This window comes from Pteropus medius, unplaced genomic scaffold (assembly GCF_902729225.1).
Source record: "Pteropus medius unplaced genomic scaffold, Ma_sr-lr_union100, whole genome shotgun sequence".
In the NCBI taxonomy this organism is placed as follows: Eukaryota; Metazoa; Chordata; class Mammalia; order Chiroptera; family Pteropodidae; genus Pteropus; species Pteropus medius.
The window spans coordinates 44,934,055-44,950,928 of NW_024344378.1; the positions used below are offsets into that span (position 1 = coordinate 44,934,055).

The following is a 16,874-nucleotide window of genomic DNA, read 5'->3' on the forward strand; positions in this document are numbered from 1 at the left end:
CATGTTCAGATATTCAGTAGCTAATAAAAATGGTATTCTTAGCATTCATTTTCCAAAAAATAATTCCAAAACTGTTAAAAACTGAACCGATTATAATCTAGCAACGGGTTCCCTTACGGCATTAGACTAACAGGGTAACATAGAGGGGAGATGATATTTTTTCAGTACATAGGTATTCTTCTGTGCCATTAGACTATGTGAACTTTTAAGAGACTGTAGGTTAAACAACCACAAAACAGTTTGGCCTTATCCAGTAAAGTTGAAGGTGCGTGGGTTATGACCCTGAAATTCTGCTACTCAGGATATATCCTAGAAAAACTAGTATCTGTGTATATCAGGATAGAAGTATATTCATAGTAGCATTGTTCACGAGAGCTAAAAACTGGAAGTAATTCAAATACCTGTCAACAGTAGAGTGGACACACTGCACAAGTACACAGACTGTTGTAGTTGTTAACTCAGATTGATGCCCAAATTGCTCCATTTTTGGCCAGTGGGAGCTTACTAATTTTGGCTCCTGGATGCTTTTGTAGACTCAGTGCGGTCTTTGAAAGCTTTCTTTCTTTCTTTTCCTCTTCTTCCTTTTTTTCTTCTTTTTCTTTTTTTTCTTTTTTTTTTTTTGACAAAATATTTTTATTTGCTGAAATATTCCACATTCACTCTACATTTCTTGCTCCAGACACAGAATCAGCCATTTGTCCAAGGAGCCCTGGTTCATTTATAACTATGTAAAATATTCACATTGTTCCTTAGTTAAATTTGTGGAACAAGACTGATTAAAAAAAAAAATTAACCAGAAAGAAATCCAGAGAGACAAAAAATATAAAGTACAAAAGAGAGGTTAAGAAACATGAAGGATGGAATGAGACGGGCTAACACACATTTAATTGGTGTTTAAAGCAGTCAGAAAAAATAGATTAACCTATAAACCTAGAACAACTGGTATTCTCAGTAGCTGTGTGATAAGTACAGGGGTTTTATTAATTCCCTCTTTAGTTGTGTCTAATCTACACTTTAGTTCTTCCATTGCATTTTTCAATTTCATTTACTATATTTTTCATTTGTGAAAATTCTTTTTTTTTTTTTTTTTTTAATCTGCTTGGTTGTCCTTTATTGTTCCTTGGCTTATATTTTGTTTAAATGTATTACACGTAATTATTTTATATTCTCTGACAGTTTCATTATTTATGAGCTGTACCTTTCTGTTTCTGCTGGTTTCACTTATGTTGTCTTATATTCTTATAGTTGTGACTTTTTTTTTTACTGCGAGCCACTCATTTTCCTGGGAATTTAATCTTGAGGCATAGTTCAAAGTTCTTCCAAAGAAGACTTGTAATTATTCGGCCAGTTGTTGGAGAATTGCTGGGAAGTGCTACCACATGGGAACCAACTTAAGTTCGGTTCTCAGCTTGTAGTTTTTTACTGCAGAGGTAGTATGAATTCGTACGACAGACTCACAGAAACGCTGTCTTGTTATACATTCTTGAGAGAGTCTTAGTTTTCTTTACCTGAGCATCAGAGTCAAGAAAAGCAATTATTCTTGCTGTCCTCTTCTGTACTAGTGGGGTTTCTTTTTTGTACCCCTCAGAGTGTGGGTTTAGTTCCAGTGTTTTCAGCCATTTCCCATGAGAATACTTACTTTGGGCAGGCCCTAAATTTATCTCCTGTTCATTTGTCAGAGTAAGAATTTGAGGTCTCTAGGGGTCGGTAGCAACCTTCAAGAGGTAAAGCCAGCTTTAGCAGTCCTTTTACCTTTTAGGATTCTTGATTTTGCTTTGTTTGGGAGTTCGGTATATTCCTCTATGTTATCTCAGTGGCAGAAGTAAAAAAAAATTTAAATGTTTTGTTAGGCTTTAGTTGTTTGAGGTAAGAGGGTTGCCCGAGGTATATAATCTACATTTCTGGAAATAGAACTTCCATAATTTTTTTTTCGGTGTGTGAGACCTTTGTATACTTGAAAGCCTCTCTCTCCCTGAATTGTCTCTTCCCACATTTTTCCTAGGTTACTCAGCTCTTCTTAGGGAATATGATTCCACAAATTGCCATCTATCCTTGTCATTCTTTGAATGCTTTTTGATTATCTACAACTAGTCAGATGGACACAGTTCTCCTAGCATGTAGTGACTTTGATCTTTCAGTCTCTCTCTTGTTTATCTAGTTTCACTAAACTTACCTTAAACCTCTCCTCTGAGTGAACCTTTCATTAAGCAGTGTTTAATTTTATTCCTTGCTATTCCTAATGTATTAATTAGTTCTGTATTGGTGCTGTTTGGTACTTTGTTTTTTTTTAAGTCTGCAGTCTCATTTTGTTGTTTCGGTGTCCCATCTTTCAACTCTTGTTTTCTTGAATTCATGTTCTTATGATATTATCCTATAGGGAGAAACAGTTATGAGGAATTTCTTTCTGTTGCTTGGGTGGTTACCTTCAGAGTTAAGCTTTTATTTTGCACACCATTTTTTTTTCTTTGTATGTGTTTGCATAGTTACTGTGCCATTTTCTTTCATGTTGGCTCATGCTCAGGTGGCTTTCTCTAGACATTCTAATTGTTTTGATGGATGGTGGGTGATTTCTTGTCTGAGAGAATTTGGTTGCGGGCAGGGCTCAACTAAAGTTTTGTTCCACCTGTGTTAGAACATATCTAGGTCTCATCTTGAAATTTGTTAAAAGTTATCTACCAGAGTTTACTCTGCCTAGTTTGGTCTTTGATTATTTCTTTAACCTATCCTGCGTCGTTGAAGTCTTCATTCTAAAGTATCAGTCCAGATGTTCTCTCTTCCCTTTTTGTTTGTTTCTCCTTACCATCATGTCCACCACTCACTGATATGAAGATCAGGAAAGAAGATAAGGAAAGGCCCCTCCACCTGCTTCTTTGAAGATTTGGGGGGGTGTTAATAAAAATTCTCAGGATTTTGATGACTCACCCAGGACAATTTTTAGGGCTTGTTTTTAGGAACTGTGTTTTGCTCTCTGCTATGGCTTGAAAACTTCTGTTGTTTTGTTTTGTTTTGTTTTGTTTTGTTTCATTACCAGTATTTGAAGTTTATTGCATTAGATTACCTCTTCTTTCCTTGTTTGGCGGTTGTTATTGCAAATTTTTACTATTTTTTTTTTAATTTTATTTTTATTCATCCTTACAGGTATTGGGAGAGAGATCTGTGAAGTTTTTAATTTTAATTTTTAGTTTTTAATTTTAATCCAGAAGTCCAATGCTAGGGTGTTTTTTGTTTGTTTGTTTTTGGTGTGTGTGTGTGTGTGGTATTGGTACAGCTAAGCTATGTTGCTCCCACTCTGATCTTTTTTAATGGACGTATCAGGGATTGGGAAGGATAAAGTCTAAGATCCCCAGTCTCTGCTAATACTAAAGGACTTTTATATGATAGCTAATTACCTCAGAGATTATTCGAGTTTCTCCTCAGTGTCTCTCCTCTCTCTTTGTACATCTCTCTGTCTTGGTCTTTCTCTTGATGCGCTGCTTTTGGTGAAGAAAATTCAGAATTCAAAGGTCGAAAACATGAAGACAAAGCCAAGTGGCTGGCTTGTTTTTAGAGTATTCCCAATTAAGGTATTAAACTCTGCTCCTTAGTTCTTCAACCTTCTTTACTTTTATTAACTTCATTTGCCTCAGAATAGATGAGAGGTGACTTCATATACCAAAAGAAATTAGGTTGGCAAGGAAAACAGTCTTGGCTTATGCAAATGCCATTAGGGCCAAACAGCATCTAAAAGAAAAATTTCCAAATAGGTCAGAGTTTTCTCTTGTTTCCTGACATAGATATCCTGTGTTAGAGTGAGAGTTTTTATAAATGTTGAAAGAAGTTGACTATCATAACAAGTAGTTATTGAGGTCTGTACCTTCTTACTTTACAACTAAATTTTTGTTTTCCTTTGTGTAAAGGGTGTAGAGAGAAATAGAAGAGTAGCAGCATATTTAAACATAGAATTTGGGGATCAGAAATGAAAATTAGAAGTAGAATTAAGGTGTTCCTGCTTTTACAGTCAAGTACACTGGTGTTAGCCTTACAGATAATGATGTTGATTTGTTTAGTTATTAAAATAGGATATGTGAGGTGAGTGACTAAGGATTTGGAAATATTTTTCCTGAGGTCATTACTGGCCCTACAGTAAGAAACGTTGTCCTGGAGGCTGGACTTTGTCGGTCCTTTCCTGCCTTTCTTCATAACTGGGTTGGTTCCTCATGTGACATTCTGAGGTTTTATGCTAGACCACAGAATAGGCTACTGATTTGCAGAGCTGACAGCTGTAAGAATTTTGTCTGCTCCAGCATAAAAATGCAGAAACCTACAATAAGTATCTTGTGCCCAAGTTCATTACATTACTTTGGATACCTGTTTCATGAAGACTTCCGGAATCAAAACCTAACTTTTCTCAGCTAATCTTCCATGTAACTCTTGACCACTGGCATTTTGTATCCAATGCTCTTTTTGTCCTACATGTGGATATTATTCTGGGAAATTTCAGTAACCACCCTTTCTCATTCCATCTCATATTAAGCTACACTAAATACAAAAACGTAATGGGTGACATTAGGTGAATTACTTCAGTCTCTCAGTGGCTCAGTTTTCTCATCCGTAAAATGAAAAAGGTTTGTAACATTGTATGAATCTTCAGAAACGATAAATTTAAGAAAATATCTACCTAACTCAGTGCTATGAGTCTTTTTTTCTTGTTTGTTTTAAAATTATTTGTTTTTAGATGTTAGCAAAAGATAGCCAGAAGACTCTGATGTGCCTTCGTTAGTCAGGGTTACTAAGAGTCAAATCTGGCATTAAGAAATGTTAATTGAGGGTCTCTTAAGTGTCAGCTACTAGGGTAGGTGCTGGGAATATTGCTATGAACAGATTAGTCCCCACTTTCATGAGTTTGTAGTCCAGTGAGGACAATAGGATGAATGAAATAATCTCTGAACCTTTTTGTTTTCAACTCTGGTAAAGAAATTTGCCTATGTCAGAGAGGCTAGACCTAGTTTCAGGAAACCATTTTATTTCCTTTAAAAACATTAGGAATTTTGTTTTGATTTCAGATAAGTAAGATAATAAATTAAGTAGAGGCTTCTGCTTTTCTCTCTTTCAAATTTGTTAAAAGCCACAGGTTCACTTTGGAATGCCTGTGTTGGTCTTTTAATGTATTACATAGTTTACTAGAATTGTAACTTCACAGTTTTACATTCTTCAATGGGCATTGAAAATTTAAATCAAAGTCAGTAATCCTGATGCTTTTGAATGGCGTGAAATGCCCTAACTTATCTGCAGCCGGACAAATTAATGCAGAAATGGATTGTGCACAGATCTGGGCAGACGTAAGTTTGTCCAGACAGTGCAGAGCTTCTGCTCATTCTTATTTTGTAGTTTTTACTCTTCTCCTGTGCCAAGATTGTGCTTAGTCAACAAAGCAGAATTTTCCTTCTGGAAGACATAGTAGTGTCTATTCTGTGGCATGCAAGACGTTAACTGTTTCTGCATCAGATATCAGGGCAGGAAGTGCATGCTGACAGCTCTAACTGCCTTTTATGGATGACATCTCTTCTTTTTTACAGGTGACCTCTGGGGGGACAGAAAGCATACTGATGGCCTGCAAAGCTTATCGGGACCTGGCCTTAGAGAATGGGATCAAAACTCCAGAAATGTATGTATGTGTGGTTGCTTCTCCCACATCCACACCCCGCTAAATTTGTCTATTTGGAATACTGCTGTATGAAACAGACTGACGATCTGTTTTCTACTTCTTCTCTTCCTCTGGCAAGTCCAGTCCTCTTTTTTTTCTGTCCTGTGCCCTTGACCTTTATCCCTTCATATTTAGCAAATCCTAGGTGGATCAGCCAGTTAATTTTCAAGATCACCCCCTCCCCCTCCCAGTTTGTTATATGGTATATGCTGTAAGCAAGAATGAGATTCTTTTTCTAAAAGTGACAATGACAGGACTATATCTTTGAATTCTGTGATATTTATAATAAATTACCTGGAGCCTAAGGAAAACTCTCTGCTTTTCTTAGTTCAGTGAAAGTTAGTTAAATATAATAGGCTGCCTTGGGGTGCTCCCTAAGAAAATTTTAGCCTGAGGGCTGTTTTCTGGGAGTAAAATGTTTCAAAATCTTTTTGAGATTTACCCATATTGTACCCACGGACATAATTTTGGTACTCGGTTGCATTTTTTTTCTCTAGACCCTCCTTGTACAGTTTGTTTATACTACGTTGTTTGGGTTAACGTTTTTCCTGCAAGTGACTAAGGGTTTTGTTGCATATGATCTCATGCTGATTCATACTTAGCCTAAGAAAACAAATCAGGCTGCCATCTTTCTTCAAACATAAATCTTTAGTGCCTGGTACTTACTCAGTATTAGAGGTTTTTCTTCCTTAAAGAGAACAGATGAATTATAAAAGTTGAACAACTGAGAGACGTCTGGAAGCAAATACTTAACTGTGACTCACTTTTCTTTTTCAATACTATTTGAAATGCTGCTTCCAAGTGTGTAGTGAAAATGGAGATTTTAGTTTTTCATAGGGTCATGGTCTTTCAGAGATGGAGGGGACCACTGACCTGATGCTTGGCTGCTGCTGTAATATCCCTGCCACACAACCTTACATTTTTTTCCTTGAACATCTCAGGAAGCTTGCTCTCCACTCAGGTACCTATTTAATCTTTGGATAGACAACCACTAGAAGGTTCCACTTGATCTGATCCAAAGTTTCTGTCCCTTTTACCTGTCAGCCTAATTTATGCTTTGGATCCCTTGCTGTGGGATTACTTCTGAGTTCTTCCTATTGCAAAATGGTTTCCTAAATAGTAGGGAGATTTCTCTAGAGTATCAGTTGACTTCTTTTATGTTTAAAAAGTAAATATATAAGCATTTTTTAAAATTTGAGGAAAAATTATTAGAAGTTTACTCCTGATGAGTTAGATTAGCTGCTAACTATGCTCTCTCTTGAACCTCATTTTGATCTGGATTTTGTTATTCTCTTCTTCCCTGTCATTTAGTGTGGCCCCCCAAAGTGCCCATGCTGCATTTAGTAAAGCAGCCCATTATTTCGGGATGAAGATTATACGGGTTCCACTGAACAAAATGATGGAGGTGGATGTTCGGGTGAGTTCCTTTGAAAGGCCATTTTCGGCCTTGGGATGTGAGAAGCAGGAAATGCTACCCGATTGATTATTTTTTCCAGTGTCACATGCAGATCGGCTCAAAATACCTTTGATTCTAGTAGCCACAGTTGCAAAAACGACCACTGGCAGTGATGATTGGTTGCAGCCTCATCTTTTCATAGATTGGTGAATTCTAATAAGAAGGTGATCTAGTCTCTAACTGGAGACTTTAAAGACCTGGGCTTTCTTATAGTACCATCACTTTCTCTTCTCTGTTTGTAAAATGAGCATGGACTAACTTGGCCCGAGACTCTCACTGTGGTTTTGATTGGCATGAATTATAGTACCATTGCTATGATAATAGTACCTTTTTTTTTTTTTCAGAATTGAACTATTCCTGTTTATTAGCACTAGCATTATCCCCCTCTTCTTTATTGAGATATTAACTGACAAATTAATTCACAAAGAAAAAATTGTATATATTTAAGATGTACAAGTTAATATTTTATGTAAGTGTACATTGTGAAATAATCACAATCAGTAACATACACATTACCTCACATAGTTACCATTTTCTTTCTTTTTTAATGGTTAGAATACTTAAGACTAGATCTCTCAGCAAATTTCAAGCATACAATGCAGTATTAACAATACTTGTTAAATAGTCAAATGGCAATACATTAGATCTCCAGAACTTACCTTGCGTAACTGAGACTTGGTATCCCTTGACTGACATCTCCCCATTTCCCTCATGCTCTGGCCCCTGGCAACCACCATTCTACTCTTGCTGTAATGAGTTTGACTGTTTTAGATACCACATATAAGTGAGATCATGCAATATTTATCTTTCTGTCCCTGGCTTATTTAACTTAGTATAATGTCCCTCAGGTTCATCCATGTTGTTGCAAATGGCAGGATTTCTTTTTAAGGGTGAATAATACTCCTTTAGTAATTATTTCTATGCTTTGCATTTGTGTAGAACTTTCCAGTTTTCAGAGTGCTATCAGAATTGCACTTGAACCTTATGATACCCAAGAAGGTCATAGAAGCTGTTAGTGTTATTGCAGTTCACAGCTGAGGAAACGGATTGGGCGAAGTGGTTTACTCTAGGTTTCACTGCTAGTAGGTGGGGTATTTGTCTCTTTTTCTTCTTAGCCCAGTATTCTTTTATCTCCACAATGATTTTGCTGTTTTTGTATTGTGCTCTCAGACCATTTTCTTGAAATGGACTCACCTGGCCTTGTTTGTTTTTTACAACCTTGGTGGGGAGGTGGTCTTCTCCCAGGTTGGAGAGGTGAAGGAGAGGGCACTAGCGGAACTGAAATTCTAAGTTAGTAGCCTAGATTAATTTCGGCAGTGATAGGAAGAGTAACTGTGACGTGGATGCTTATTTTCCTTTCGACATTAAACCCTAGGCAATGAGAAGAGCCATCTCCAGGAACACTGCCATGCTCGTCTGTTCCACCCCACAGTTTCCTCACGGTGTGATAGATCCTGTCCCTGAAGTGGCCAAGGTACATGAGAGGAATGGGCTCCTAGGCAGTCAAATTAAAATTTTTAAATAGAATCTCATGGTACAGTACTTGGCAGATAGAAGCGATTTTGAGTTAGATTTTAACACAGTAGTGATGGATGGCTCTCCTTAGCTCTGTGGTAAGCCTATAGCTCTGTTCGGAGCCTCTGAAAGTTAGCTTTTGCTATGGGGGAGAGATAATAAAAGGAAGAAGCCTTTGTTTAAATTGGATATTCCGAAATAGGACTGACATTTCGATTCAGGTTAGGAAATAATCATCATTTAGGAGCATGCCTGCCAGAGAGTGGTACTCAACATGCTGCCCCATAGCACCCTGCCGCCCCCGGGTCCTTTCGTACTCTGCAGTTAATAAAGCAGAACCTTTTTCCTCCTCCAGAGGCAGCCTAAATCAGTACAACTCATTTCCTGCTTGATTTTGCCATGAGTTGGAAGCCTTGCATATTCAAATATAAAATAGCTACCACATTTCTGATGAATTATTTTAAAGGCTAACTACATTAGAAAGATGAGCTTTTATTAGGAATGTCAAAAGTAGCCAGTTTTTTAAAACATGGTGCATGATAGCCTTATGGTTATAGCCATGTTTCCACCCACATCTTGCAGAGTTTTTGTTTTAGGGCTAAAATGAAATTCTCGCGTTGTCTTTGTTTTTTGGGGACCAGCTGGCTGTCAGATACAAAATACCTCTTCATGTAGACGCTTGTCTGGGGGGCTTCCTCATCATCTTCATGGAGAAAGCAGGATACCCACTGGAGCAACCATTTGATTTCCGGGTGAAAGGTGTGACCAGCATTTCAGCGGACACCCATAAGGTGAGCTATGGAAGAGAACAAATGTTAATCAAAGTTGACAATTGATTATTTTGACTATTATAATTGGTTAAAGCATTAGCTTCCCCCCAGTATGTAAAATTAAATCTGGCTCCTTGTTCTCACCAGGGCAGCTGATTCAAGTGATAAGGTATAGTGATAGAGGTGAAAAGCAGTAGTGGAAAGGAACCTATTATCTTTATGTCTTATGGCTGAGAGAATTTCTGTATGTAATGGACCTGCTAGTGCAGTGGCCCTTATAAAAGAATTCCCTAAAGCCTCGAGGTTGTTTGGGTGAGGGTGGAAGTGAGGTTGATTTTGGAATTCCTGAGAGAGAAGGAGGTATGTTAGCGCTGCAGCTCCCATGCTCCTGGGGCTCCTGCAGCTAAGTGACAGGAGTATGTTGATGGAAGAGTCCTTGGGAAAAAGGGAAGAACTTACCATGCTCAGGAATGTTTGACTTGTCAAACATTGTTTGAATGTTTGACTTGTCAAATGTTTGAAATGTCCATGCCTGCCACACTTTGTGGACAGAGGTAAAGTCTAGATCAGTTTATTTTAAAGCTGAATTAAGTAGCTTCTAGATTCTGAGCACCATGATATTCTTAAAAAGAAAGTGTAATACTAAGCAAAAAAAGATCAGAAGGGAGTCAGATCGTGATTTCAGTTGTTCCAAGAGACTTGAATTCCATCCTTCCCTGGCTTCCAGGGGAAAGTTATCTTTGTGTCCATACTGAGATACCACTCCAGAGTAATGTTTTCAATAAGGAAAACCACATACTGGGTGGGGGAGGGGAAGTAAACCGATTAACTGGTCAAGGTGCTGTTCTTCCTGGGCCTCAGATTCCTCATCCCTAAAATAGAGAATTTCAGCTCCATCCTTTCAGTTCCTTCTACCCTTTAACTTTCTAACTTTGAATTTTTAACGTGAGTGGGAAACATAGAGAAACTAACAAGTGAAGGAGAAATTTGTGTGATGAGTTTCCAGACAGGTCTGCCATATAGCACTATACACTCACCTGTCTGCTTCTTCCCTCCTCAGTATGGCTATGCCCCCAAAGGCTCTTCAGTGCTGTTATACGGTGACAAGAAGTACAGGAGCTTTCAGTTCTTCGTTGATCCAGATTGGCAGGGTGGCATCTACGCTTCCCCAACCATTGCAGGCTCAAGGCCTGGTGGCATTAGTGCAGCCTGCTGGGCTACCTTGATGCACTTCGGTGAGAGCGGCTATGTTGAAGCTACCAAACAGATCATCAAAACTGCTCGCTTCCTCAAGTCAGAGTATGTGTGGAAGATTGGGATTCTACCTTGTCTCTTGCTTCGTCTGCTGCTGGGCTCAAGGCCTCTGCCTGGCTGAGCACTCCTAGTCCCAGCCCATTTTCTGTCTCCTAAGAGACCAAGGGTTTAGGACCACAGCTGTAGAGTGTGGTGCTGGGCTGGGAGGATAAGAGCCCTTGCTCTGCTGTGACTTGGAGGTTCAAATCTGGCCTTCATTGGTAGGCCACCTTGTTTCCAAGGATGTCTTAACTGGCAGCTCTTACCAAGTGCTGACGGACAGTTTAATGGTTAAGACAGTGGTTCTCAAACTTGACCATGCACCCTCATCACCAGGAGGGCTTGTTAAAATGCAGATTGCTGGGCCCCACTCCTAGAATTCTGATGCAGTACATCTGGAACAGTGGGGGAGGGTCTGAGGATTTGTATTTCTAGGAAGTCCCCTAGGAAGTGGATGCTGATGCCTGCTGGTCTAGGAATCATACTTGGAGAATCATTGGACTAAGAACAGAATTGAGGGTTGAGGAGATGAGGAGATAGAAGGAACAGGGAGTAGGGTGATGAAATCTCAGGTTAAACTAAGGCTAGAACTAGGCTGCGTGCTTTGTCTAGCACATCTGTTTACATATTACCCACCTGTTTCTCTGTGTATCACCAGGATTGGGGAGGCTTTTTCAGCGTCTCGAGGGTGAATGAAAGTGACCAGTGGGCATGTCTCATACCAGTCTGTTGAGAACTGCTATGTCATTTCTTGCTTTAGGGATTATATATATGACTTGTTAAAACTGGGAGATAGATTATTTTTGCAGGTTTTTTTTTTAAAAAGTACATCTTCTATGCCTCAGATGCCCCTGGTAGGCATATCATAATTTGGGAGTTGGGTTAGGAGCCAGTGAATTTGATTCACTGAATCTAAGTGGGGTCTGAGCCTTTGAATATTTGTGCAGTGTAGGATCCACCGATCGCAGTCTAGCCACCTTATTTTGGAAGATGAGAATACTAATGCCCTGAAGGGTTAGATTGTGTTCTAAGGGAGACAGTAGTTGATTAAAAGAGATGATGACCAGAGGAATAGATGTGGCTGAATTTTCTTTTTGTTCCTTTTCTCGTTTGTTTTAAGACTGGAAAATATCAAAGGCATCTTTGTTTTGGGGAATCCTCAGTTGTCAGTCATTGCTCTGGGTTCCCGTGATTTTGACATCTACCGACTATTTAACCTGATGACTGCTAAGGGGTGGAACTTGAACCAGTTGCAGTTCCCATCCAGGTAAGCTGGAAGAATCTTCTTTTCCTTCCTTTGCTCCATGACTTTTGAAGAACTTGGGTAATAAGGTGACCTGAGTGTAGAGCTTAACTGCTGGAGCCCAGCACTGTAGTGGCAACTGTAGTATCTATAGGATTTCTGTCTTGTCACCTGGAGTTATTCAGTATCAAAATAAGACCATTAGCTTTAGACTCTGGCAAAATTAGGTAGCGGCCTCTTGAGATCAGCAGTCAGTCATAAAATCCCTCCATCCCCACTCTCTTTCTAGGCTCAGTCCTCTCCAGTCTGTCATCGGGTGGCTCTTCTAAACTGACTCGTTACTTGAGTAGTACTTAGCTCAAAATCTTCCAGTCGGCCTCTAATCATTCAGGCCTGCTACTGTCTTCTTTAGTATGTTTTTCTAACCTAATCTTCCTTGATGCCTTTAAGTAAACACTCTACCCAACAGAATAGGTTACTTTGGTCTCCTCCACATACCCCTAATCCTCTCACATGTTGGCACCATTGCCAGTCCTATCTGGACTCTGCTTTTTCCTCTTCACAATCGTTCTGTACCCCAATCTCTCTCCAGGGGAAGTTAAAGTTTATTTTTTGCCCTCACATCCTTTAAGACCCCAGCCTTTGTCCCTATCACCATGAGGGTTTATCATCTAAGATAAAAGCATCCCGCTGGTGGTCACATGGGTGCAGGACTACTGGTGAACAGTTCTTGAGGGGAGGGGTGGGACAAAACAGCCAGCTGTATTCATTCTATCAGGTTGGTTCTCGATCACGCTGAGAAAACCTCATGCCAGCCCGGGCTTCACAACCCATTTATTTGAGAACCCTGATGCCCAGGGCTGGGTATAATTTGGATGACTACACTTGTCACAAATAACATGAAGAAACAACCTGTCCATTCCTTTATTGGGGGCTGCTTTATTTTAGAATTTTTTTTTCCTTTTTCCAAGGCTCACCTCTCTGTGTCTCTTTCTTCACCCGTAGTATTCACTTCTGCGTCACGTTGGTACACACCCGGAAGCGTGTAGCCATACAGTTCCTAAAGGACATCCGGGAATCTGTCACTCAGATTATGAAGAACCCTAAAGCAAAGACCACAGGAATGGTAGGGACACGTGGGGTTTTTTCTTCCTGTGGAAGTTTAGGTGTTGGGGAGAGGGGTGGTTTGAAAGAATCAGATGACCTTGAGTCTGTTCCTGTCTCTGTTCCTTATCCACAAACCTGTTTCCTTATTTACTTGGAGCTGATGATGTCTGCCTTACCCATTCTCAGGGTTTTTTAGTTTCAAATGAGGTATAGTATATATAAAGCACCTTATAAATTTGGAAGTGGTATACAAAGGCAGTTGATGATAGTGTCCATTTGCAAAGAAAAATTTGACACAGGAATGACAATAAACCTGTATTCAGTGGCTTTTTCTATAGCAAATCCCATAGGATTGTTCCTTTGGGCAGAAAGGCAGACTGGCAAGTACTTGTGAAGATGTACCAATGAAAGCCATTGTCTTTTGATCAAATGCAGCCAGGGGTGGGAATGGGGTAGGGGAGAGCGGGGCACATGGAGGGCAAGGCTGGGGGAGAGGGAGGTCATAACCACTCCTGTCCCTTCATCACTGACTGCGATTCTTTGGCTGCATTTGTAGGGTGCTATCTACGGCATGGCCCAAACCACCGTCGACAGAAACCAGGTAGCAGAATTGTCCTCCATCTTCTTGGACAGCCTTTTCAGCACAGACACTGTAACTCAGGGCAGCCAGATGAATGGCACTCCAAAACCCCGCTGAGCCCGGACCCTTTCGAGCCCCGAGGAACTTCTGGCTTCAGAAGGTTCTAGGGGTGTTGAAGAGGCCACACAGTTTCAACATCTGGTCTTGCTCCATAGAGCACAGGAAGACCGACCACGAGACAGCTCGATCCTCAGAACTCTTGTTCCTCCTTTCAGCATCCTTTTGTGTTTTTTTTTCATATGAAGACCCTGGAGGATTCCATTACGTAATTATTTTGCCCTTGGTTTAAATGTCATCCTAGGAATTGTTTTAACCATTTCCTTCTCTAACCTCTCTAACTTTCAACCTCACTGAATCGTGTGGCAGTTCTGACCTGTCCTGATTTCTTAGGGAAGCTGGGATACAGTTTATGAGATAGAAAAAGGTTTTCCTTGGTATCTCAGGCAGATTGGATGGTCACATGGGAAGCAGTCACATAACACGTTTCCTCCAGTGAGTGTTAGGTATACTCTAAGCAGGAGGCTTTTTCAGCCTGGCTCTTTGAGTAGTTTAGTTGTTTCTCTTGGACTGACTTTTATTGTAACTCATTTTATTTTTCCAGGACATGACCGATCAGGCCATTATTGCTATTATGCAGGATAGCAGTGGTCAGCCTGTCAAGGCAGGGTATGGAGTGGTCCATTGTCCTCTTCTGGAGTGCAGTCCTTATTTGATACTTGGTTGCCACCATCTTTGGAGATTCTTATTTGAAATTGTGCTCTCACCGGTTTGTTCTTGTTTCCGTGGGCTAGGAAAAGAATGTGGTTCCCAGAGGATGTAGGACTTCCTGGTCCTAGTGCTGCCTCTGAACTGGCAGTGTTCGGAGCACACGTGAGCCCTCTCCGGAGCTGAAGATGATCAGAAACCAGACCTTTTCCTATACTTTTCTGAGTAATCAGAGTAGGATGAGCACCCAGATGCAAATATATGTCACCAAAGTTGGTGTGGTCCTCCCCTCACCCAGTGCTTTAAGCCATCGTGTATGAGACTCAAAGCACCTTCACAAGTTGCCTTGATTTACCCTAGATGGTGCAAGGAGGGCGTCAGAGAGCCCCCAAGGCAAGGAAAAATTTCTCTCTCCATTAGTGTGTTCTTCCTGCCTTCTCCCCATTTATTCAGCTCCCAAAGGTACTATGGCAGTTTAGCCTCAGGTACTGGACGCTTCTCAGCCCTGGCTAGGATGAGATAAACATTTTGGAATAGGAAACCATGATGGTGTCAGTTGTAGCCTAGAGTCTGGGATTTCTCCATAAGACTAGTTGCTCAGGGTGGTGCAGGGACAGGACCAAACCCTGCACCCACTTCCTACCCTCTTCTTCCCTGCATGGGGCCAGGATCTAGGTTGAGCCACTGTCCTAATGATGACATATCTCTTGTGTGCCTTTTTCCTCAGCAGGGAGCAGTGGTAGGCTATTCCTAACCCAGGCCATGGAGGGGGTGGGGGATGGATCAGTCTTTGAGATTTTTATTTGGTTAAGGGAATACTTAGGATAAGTCAGGAAAAACTTCTCTGTTCCATTACCCTTCTCAGGGACTCTTGAATATTCAGTCTCTCTAGGCTAGCATCTTCTCGCCTCCCTCACTGGTATGCTGGTGGCCAGGAAAGCCAAGACAACCAGATGTTTCCCCGAGCTCCTTACCACTTTTGTCTGAACTGTTCTTTAGCACTGTACTTCCTGCATAAAACTGTGACTGGGCATGTCTTTGCAGGGCTGGTGTGTATGTGTGTTTCCTCCTGTCCATTGTGGGTTCCAAGAATGGTTGGGCGCTGTGTGCGTGCGTGCGTATGTGTGTGTGTGTTAGAGGGAGAAACTCAGATCTTTTGGACTTGGGGGTAATGTTCCCTCCAGTTGCTGTGAACTGGTGGGTACCTCTTGAGAAGAGGTGTGGTTAGAGCTGTACATGAATTGTCTGTTGCGTCTCCAGTGCATTCATTATGTTGGAGGAAGTCCAGGGACCCCAGACCCACCCAGCAGGCACCACTGTGGTTTGTCAGCTGCTAAAATGGAGAAGCATGTGCCCTACAGAGTGTTCCATTGCTTCTATCGTCTCCCGTGACCTTCCTCTGTTCTATGACAACATTGCTGCCCAGGGTGGGGTAGGGTTGGTGATGGTGGGGGTACTTTTCAAAGGACCTACTGTAGCCACTTTAATTTATGATCATGAGCCTTAGTTTGGCTTAACTCTTGTGGGCTTTCCATTCTGTGTGTATCTGCACGTAGTAACACCCAGTCTCTAGCAGAGGTGGCCGGAATGTCTAGGTGATATCACGTTGCTAGCAGATGTCACAAACTCTGCAAAAACTGTACTGTCTTGTTTCTGCATTAGAAGTAAGTAGTCCCCTGTACATACTACCATGACACTTTTAATATTGTTTAATACTTGGAAAATGGTACTTGTCCCCTTTAAATCTTTTGTCTTTAACCAACCCCTTCACCTAATTGCAGCAATAATCTCTTAAAAAGCAATTAAGTAATTAAATGTCCCAAATCATAATTGTTGTGGATGGTTGCATTCATTTATTTATTTAGGCACACATGTGTGATCCCAGATGGGGTACTGGCAGCTCTTGAACTGGCTGCTGGTGAGAGATCGCCCCCTTGTGGGGCTATCAGGGCCAAAGAAGTGAATGAATGAGCAGCACTCCTGCCCAATTCCCAGCATTTTCATAGCTCTGCCAGGAGTAATGGTAATACCTGTTTTAAGGCGCTCTGGAACTCAGGTCTTTAATTCCCCAGGGCCAGGACCCTGCCTTATGTTTTCTGTCATCTTCATCACCAACTTCTACTTACACCTTAATGATGGATTGAGCCATTTGAGGTAGTCTTCAGCTACCTGGACAATGGCTCTGTCTAACCCAAGGACACTGACTTTAAACCCTGCATTTGGTTTGGGAGCTGATAGAAACCCTCAGAGTGTCATTGCACCTGTAACTGCTGGATGTCTTATTCCATTTATGACTAAGAAATGAAAAGTCTTTCCAAAGGGTCACTCAGATTCCAAAGGCTGTCATTCAGATAACCAAGCTTTTTATTCTAGCTTTCAGCCCATTCATACTTTGCCAGAATCAAGCTGAGGAATGTAGTCTTGGTTATAGTTTTCTGCCAAATGACTCAGTTCCATGAGCA

At 40.8% G+C, this 16,874-nt stretch overlaps 1 protein-coding gene across 3 annotated transcripts in view; it reads left to right on the forward strand.

Annotated features, from left to right (window-relative positions):
* Positions 1–16,242, forward strand: part of SGPL1 (sphingosine-1-phosphate lyase 1) — a 50,331-nt gene extending 34,089 nt beyond the window's left edge. For all 3 annotated transcript variants that reach the window (XM_039872046.1, XM_039872045.1, XM_039872047.1), the window contains exons 8-15: positions 5,556–5,644; positions 6,995–7,100; positions 8,515–8,613; positions 9,296–9,445; positions 10,485–10,723; positions 11,838–11,984; positions 12,966–13,086; positions 13,624–16,242. In XM_039872046.1, the coding sequence (XP_039727980.1) occupies positions 5,556–5,644; positions 6,995–7,100; positions 8,515–8,613; positions 9,296–9,445; positions 10,485–10,723; positions 11,838–11,984; positions 12,966–13,086; positions 13,624–13,764 (1,092 nt within the window). In that variant the 3' untranslated portion in view covers positions 13,765–16,242. The remainder of the gene's footprint in view (positions 1–5,555; positions 5,645–6,994; positions 7,101–8,514; positions 8,614–9,295; positions 9,446–10,484; positions 10,724–11,837; positions 11,985–12,965; positions 13,087–13,623) is intronic.
* The last annotated feature ends 632 nt before the right edge of the window (positions 16,243–16,874 follow it).